The 5,788-nt window shown below is 33.6% G+C and overlaps 3 protein-coding genes across 3 annotated transcripts in view; 1 reads left to right on the forward strand and 2 right to left on the reverse strand.

Moving 5' to 3' along the window:
- The window catches only part of LOC139986516 (transcription initiation factor TFIID subunit 9-like), a 40,086-nt gene that overhangs the window by 1,672 nt on the left and 32,626 nt on the right, over window positions 1-5,788 (reverse strand). The window lies entirely within an intron of this gene.
- On the forward strand, window positions 89-1,268 carry LOC141445725 (26S proteasome non-ATPase regulatory subunit 1-like). The gene is made up of 3 exons (XM_074111690.1): window positions 89-202; window positions 311-520; window positions 814-1,268. Exons 2-3 carry the CDS (start codon window positions 398-400, stop codon window positions 877-879), a joined length of 189 nt encoding a protein of 62 aa, XP_073967791.1. The 5' UTR covers window positions 89-202; window positions 311-397; the 3' UTR covers window positions 880-1,268.
- On the reverse strand, window positions 986-4,278 carry LOC139986514 (pancreatic lipase-related protein 2). The gene is made up of 7 exons (XM_072001919.1): window positions 3,708-4,278; window positions 3,466-3,631; window positions 2,804-2,952; window positions 2,143-2,397; window positions 1,642-1,830; window positions 1,367-1,490; window positions 986-1,155 (listed from the first exon to the last, which is right to left on the reverse strand). Exons 1-7 carry the CDS (start codon window positions 3,727-3,729, stop codon window positions 1,095-1,097), a joined length of 966 nt encoding a protein of 321 aa, XP_071858020.1. The 5' UTR covers window positions 3,730-4,278; the 3' UTR covers window positions 986-1,094.

Consider the following 5,788-nt stretch of genomic DNA (forward strand, 5'->3'; position numbering starts at 1 on the left):
ATTAAATATTTTTTTTGAAAATCAAGAAGTAAATACATGAAAAGACATGAAAAAATTTGTACTTTTAGTGTGATAGTTAGTGTAGTTAGTGTGGTAGCTATTAAAATAGAGTTCATCATATTACAGTTAAATTTGTTTATTGGGTTCGTGAGTTTATATTTGTTATTTTGGCGAATGTATGTATGTATTATGGAATTACCAGGTACCAATTTTTGAGGTAAATATAGCTCGTTGTATTCAACTGATTTTATGCAAATTATATTTTTAAAGATCATATTTAGTTTTTATTTTATTTTATTTTACATTTTAGAGATATGGACAAAATTAACAGCAATGGCATCCTTAGGGGTAGTTGACAGACATCATGAACAAGAGTTCTTAGCTGTAACGCAATCTTATGTACTATGAGGAGCTGATTGTTCCCAAAGTAGTGGCTTGTGTGCTAGGGCTCATTCATGCAAACCATGGGACAACAATTACAGATTACTTACACACCAAGTCGAAGGACGCACAGAATGAGGTATAATGATCTGCAAAAATCATAGTCATAGAATCAATTGAGCAGTAAAGTAAATGCGTGTTGAGCAATGAAAAGACAAATCAAAAGATAAAGCAGGGAATAGTAAACTTGAACTTATAGATCACAGTTTATTAATAGTTAAAATATCAAATATTAGATATAGAGAATAAAGTTAAAGACATAAAATTAACGTTATATACATAGGATTGAATAAAATAATAATATTGTTTCTTTATATCAATTTGAAACTGCTGGATATGGTATATTTATAATCTGGAATGATTTTCTTATAGATGACCTGTCATTGGAGCTGTTTAGGATTGAGTTTGGCTGCTACAGGATCGCTTGTGGACATCTGAAATTCAGCCTTTATCAAAGTGATATTATTATGGATTAAGGGTTCCGCTATAGGCATGATCATTCTTGGATCCAGATCAATGCAAGCAATTGAGGATATGGTTAAGGTAAGTCGAAATAAAAGTTTGTTTACACATATTTCGATGATTAATACGATCATCTGCTATTTATTTCTCAACTTGAGTAAATATGTTACATATTCATACGAAGAATAACTTTATCCACCAAGTGCATATGGATACTGCTTGTTAGTTTGGAAGGTGTAGGTTCCTTCAGCTCTGTAAAAGAAATTGATATGTATTAGTATCAGATAATTAAATTAATATTAAAAAGAGTAGGAGCCAAAGAAAAAGGTTTCCCTACTAAATATTATAATAAGTACTGTATTTTGGATATCTGCATTCTATGCATTTGCGTATCTTCATATTTCTCGGAAATGCGTAACGCTCCGCAATCATAAATTAATGACAGTAGTAAAGTAAAACTCACTTCGGGTCAAGGGTAGGACCACCCATGTATGCCATCGCACCATTCTGAGATACACCGAGGAAGCCTTTTGAATTCATAACAGATTCACTGTAGTATTCGTAGCTGCGTGAATGTGCGCAAGCTCCTGTATTTCATAAAATTTATTTTTAATATTGTACACACGTGCACAGGCACACGCGCGCGCGCATACACACACACACACACAAAGTACGCAACTAATATCTTTTTCAATTGATAGCTGTTAGTAACTCGAGACTATATTATATGTTCTTTACCTATCAAGTCATTATCGCATCCTGGTTGATTTCTTCCATCATTGGCAAAGAAATCAGAAGTACCAACAGAGCTATCCAGACCTAAATATCCGGCGCATGTGTGAATAACTTGAACATTTCGCGCGTCCGATTTATCAACTCTTCCGTCGGGTCCTTTGTGTTCAAACATTGGCTTGGCAGCATCGAGTGCTATAACGACAAATATTTAGGGATTTAGCATAATTTACTGTATCATGACTACCGGATATAAAATCAATTTGCCTTAAAATGTATAAAGATTTAAAAATTACTTTTCTCCGAGTTAAGTTAATCTAAATATATCTTCGATGTTTTGAAAATTTATCCTTCAAACTTGAAAACTTCACTTATCTTTCTGTTTATCTTTCATTTGCCAATCTCAATCAATCTATTCTATTGTTTCCGATGTGACATTAAAAACTGCGCTCCTCGATCTTCGTGGAGAACTTTAGAATACCATTTTACTAATATATCGTTACCCACCGATAACTTCCGCGACTTGGCTCGTACTTCCTATCTCTAGTGCACTTAAGCCTGCGACATGAGCACCGAGGGAGTGTCCAACAATTTTCAGTTTAGACGTTCGTAAACCAGCGCCAGTTTGTAGGAAATTCACGAAAGCAGCTACACAGAGAGCGACGCGTGGTACGCTTTTTGCAACGACGGAATAAAGCAGGTTTTTTGCTATCTTTCCCCAATCGACGATAATGACGTTGCTATCCCAGACATTAAGGAAAGCTGAAAACAACAAATATTGTTTGTCATAATATTAAAATATTAAAAATATAACCATTACCGTTCATAAGTTATAGCACACCTTCTGATATTCACCACGAACTGATTACTTTTTACTGCTCTTATTTTCTAAATGTTTTGTTATAAATCTATTTCATTGGTCCGTCTTATAATGTACGTGTCTTATATATTTGTTTTATAATGTAAAACATTGATTAAGTTCAACTCGATAAAGTCAGGAAGATTCTGTGTCTCGAAATAAGATGAAAATCAAAAAATGAAATTTCCAACGTAATTTCGCTGTTCGTTCTTTTATTCTTATTTCGAGATCACAAAATCTCCTCTCACTTTAGTTATATCACGAATTTTAGCTCACAGTGTATTTATTACACCGATGAAACTTATTTACCATCGCGTACGAGTGTACATGACGAAGATTGACCATCGGAATTCCAACCGTGAGTAACTATGATGGTTTCCCTGTGCGGGTTCCAATGACTCTCTCGTACAGAGACTATGTCGTTTAGATTTAGCACATCACCAGTTCTAGGGTTATCTCTAGAATTAAATTTTTCAATGTTAATTCACCGAACACGGGATGACCTGCTTGTAATTGTTTCTTCTCTGCGAAAAAAATTTTTTACTTTGCGGACTTATTCTCATTTTAGCAAACGAAGAGCAACTGTAATGTTTTAACATAGAATAGAAAATTGATGAATAACGATAAGACACGTTTTGCTCAAACTGAAGATTCTTTTTAATGTAACAGGTTGAAAATGATCATTGCAATATCATGCGAGGTTTTCTATAGTTCTCTATAGTTCGTGCGTAAGGGTAGACTGACAGGCGATTATTATAGTGATCTTTCATAGCGAACAGATTAGCTTTATTATAATTAGTTTAGTACAAATTACTTTTCTGATCCATCAGATAATTTTAAATATTTTTTCAGTTTATCTTAGATCGTGCATTTTTATGCACTCGTAGAAAACTTAAATATGCAAGAATATACATGAATTGTACATAAGATATTTTCAATAAATAAGAAGGTTACCAAAAAATAATTCTAACCGTGTGTAAAGGTTGAAACTGATCGATTCCACATTGATACCTAAAACGGCAAGTTCTAATTCAGTTAGTGGAGAGTTATCGATTTTAATCAGATATGGCACTCCCGTTTCATCCGGAAAAATCGTATAATTGTTTTTCGTTAACACCGTGAGCAGCGCAGGATAAACTGAAAAGAAATTCTTTTTCATTAATCAGTTACTCGATTTTTCCGTGCCTAGATCGAATAATATTCCGATACGAACTTAATGCCATTCCAGTTGTCATTGCTGTTGTCGTGGCTCACTATGCACACCGCAATATAACAATCCGACTTCTTGGCTTTCGCGTTTTGCCGCTTCTTTTTATAGGTTTAAGGGAAACAATGGTAATCCACTCGAGTATTATACAGTTGATAAGTGACTGATACTCGATTGATGGATTAATACCGAGTCACACTCACGAATCAACTACGAGTAGTTAGAAAAATAGCGTGGATTTTCTATTCTTAACGAAAGCACGGTCTTAAGTGCGAAATTAAGTTCAGTTAAGTGCGAAGACGTTTAATTATTTGTTTTACCTATACTTTAGACGTATTATATGTATTAGAATTTCTTTTAGTTCCTCAAAATTTGAATTCTAATATTTATATTTTGAATCTTTGATTTAGCGATGCTTTAAAATAGGTTTGCTTTAAATTTTTCTATTCACTTCGCGAGTATTTCATTACTTCGAAAGTAGGTAATTTAAATTTGTTGATTTAGAGTGTTAGGCTTCTTTTTAAACTGTTCAATATTTAAATTTGAAGTTAAATAGCACGTAGTAATTTCAAGTAATGCGAGAAACAATAACATTCATATCTCTAAAGTTAATGTCTTTTTCTTTTTTTTTTAATTGGAGCTATCAATTACTTTAGTCTTACTTTTGCTCACCTGGTAGAAGCTCGTTAAGAAAACTACTCAATGAGGTATTACGCTTTATGACATTTCTTTATATTCGTTTTCAAGCTTTTGGGGCTATCTGTAAAACAACGTGAACAATATACAATGCACATAATAAATTATTATGGAAATTCCGGTTATACATAAATAATTGTTAATAGCTATTCTTTAAAGTTCCTTGAACAATCGATAAGTATTAACTACGTGCCTAGTAGACAGGTGTTTGTAATTTTTAAAAGAATATACGAGGAATCGTAATCAAATGATGTAGCCTTGCGGCACCTTTCGTTACTATGAATAATCATCATGAATCATAATAGAACTCATTTGTTTTTCGAATTTTTCGGAACAAGTGTTTTTACATTCTCAAGAATCGCTTCTTGGACATAGTAAGGCCCATCGAAAACTGTAATTTACCATTTCTTTTCACTCTAGTTGTTTTTACAGAAAATTACGATAGTCGTTATTATCTTACCCGTGTTTTGTGATTAAACGATCAGATTAGACAATTCAGGCTGTCCGTCGGTTTCTTCATAGATTGTTATCGAATCGAAATTATTGTGGCATTATCAATACTATCGTCAGAACTGTCATTAGAAATAATTTATTTCGTGATAAAGTAACTATTTTTCTAACAAGTTTTACGCTCGAGAATATCTTAAGTTTCGAAAGACGAAGCAGGGCATTATTCGAAATTGTTTCACCGTAAACTTCACACGTCGTTTGTTGATTACGCTAGCTTTGAAATATTGGATGTGGCCACTCGTTGATTAAATAACTTTAGAGATATAAACGATTAAAAAATTGCACACCTTCGAACGATCGTCGGGCGTTTGTTTTTTTAGACTCACGAAATCATCGTTAACTCATCGTTTCCTTTAGAAAGAGATGTGTCTGTTTTCATGTTTAACACGTAGGATTTATAATAACTGTTGAAGTGATCGCTACTTTTAAGAAAACTCTACATCTAGTCTTCGGTTTTCTCAAGCGCCGAGGCCATCGATAGCGCATAGACAAAAGAATACGTCGATGACAGACCATAAGCGGTACACGTGCAACGTTGGCTTCAGGGTTCTTTTAGTCTCAGGGTAACATTGCTAGCGTGCGAATCTGGACCAGTTTACATTGTATTCCACGCTTTGTACTTTAATATTCACAATATATATATACTTACAATACCTTACAATTTACCCACGCGTTTCTTTGATTCCACATACATCAAATAACCTTAACAATAACGATGCGAGATTTCTATCAGAACTGACCTAATATTAAATCATCTCAGCCTTGTTCCCATTATGGTTAAGTATCTTTCTTTATTTTCCTCGGAAATTCGTGCTTTATGGCACGTGTTAAGTACCCGATATTCGGATAATAATTAGAATTCCAAATATCCGCTAAGGGTC

Source organism: Bombus fervidus, chromosome 4 (assembly GCF_041682495.2).
Source record: "Bombus fervidus isolate BK054 chromosome 4, iyBomFerv1, whole genome shotgun sequence".
Classification (NCBI taxonomy): Eukaryota; Metazoa; Arthropoda; class Insecta; order Hymenoptera; family Apidae; genus Bombus; species Bombus fervidus.

Coding starts and splice junctions, on each gene's coding strand:
- LOC141445725 (XM_074111690.1), top strand. CDS start 398: ATGTACTATGAGGAGCTGATTGTTCCCAAAGTAGTGGCTTGTGTGCTA. Junction 521..813: donor CGAAGGACGCACAGAATGAG/GTATAATGATCT, acceptor ATTTTCTTATAG/ATGACCTGTCATTGGAGCTG.
- LOC139986514 (XM_072001919.1), bottom strand. CDS start 3,729: ATGACAACTGGAATGGCATTAA. Junction 2,398..2,803: donor ATGTACACTCGTACGCGATG/GTAAATAAGTTT, acceptor TGTTGTTTTCAG/CTTTCCTTAATGTCTGGGAT. Junction 1,831..2,142: donor CCAAGTCGCGGAAGTTATCG/GTGGGTAACGAT, acceptor TTGTCGTTATAG/CACTCGATGCTGCCAAGCCA.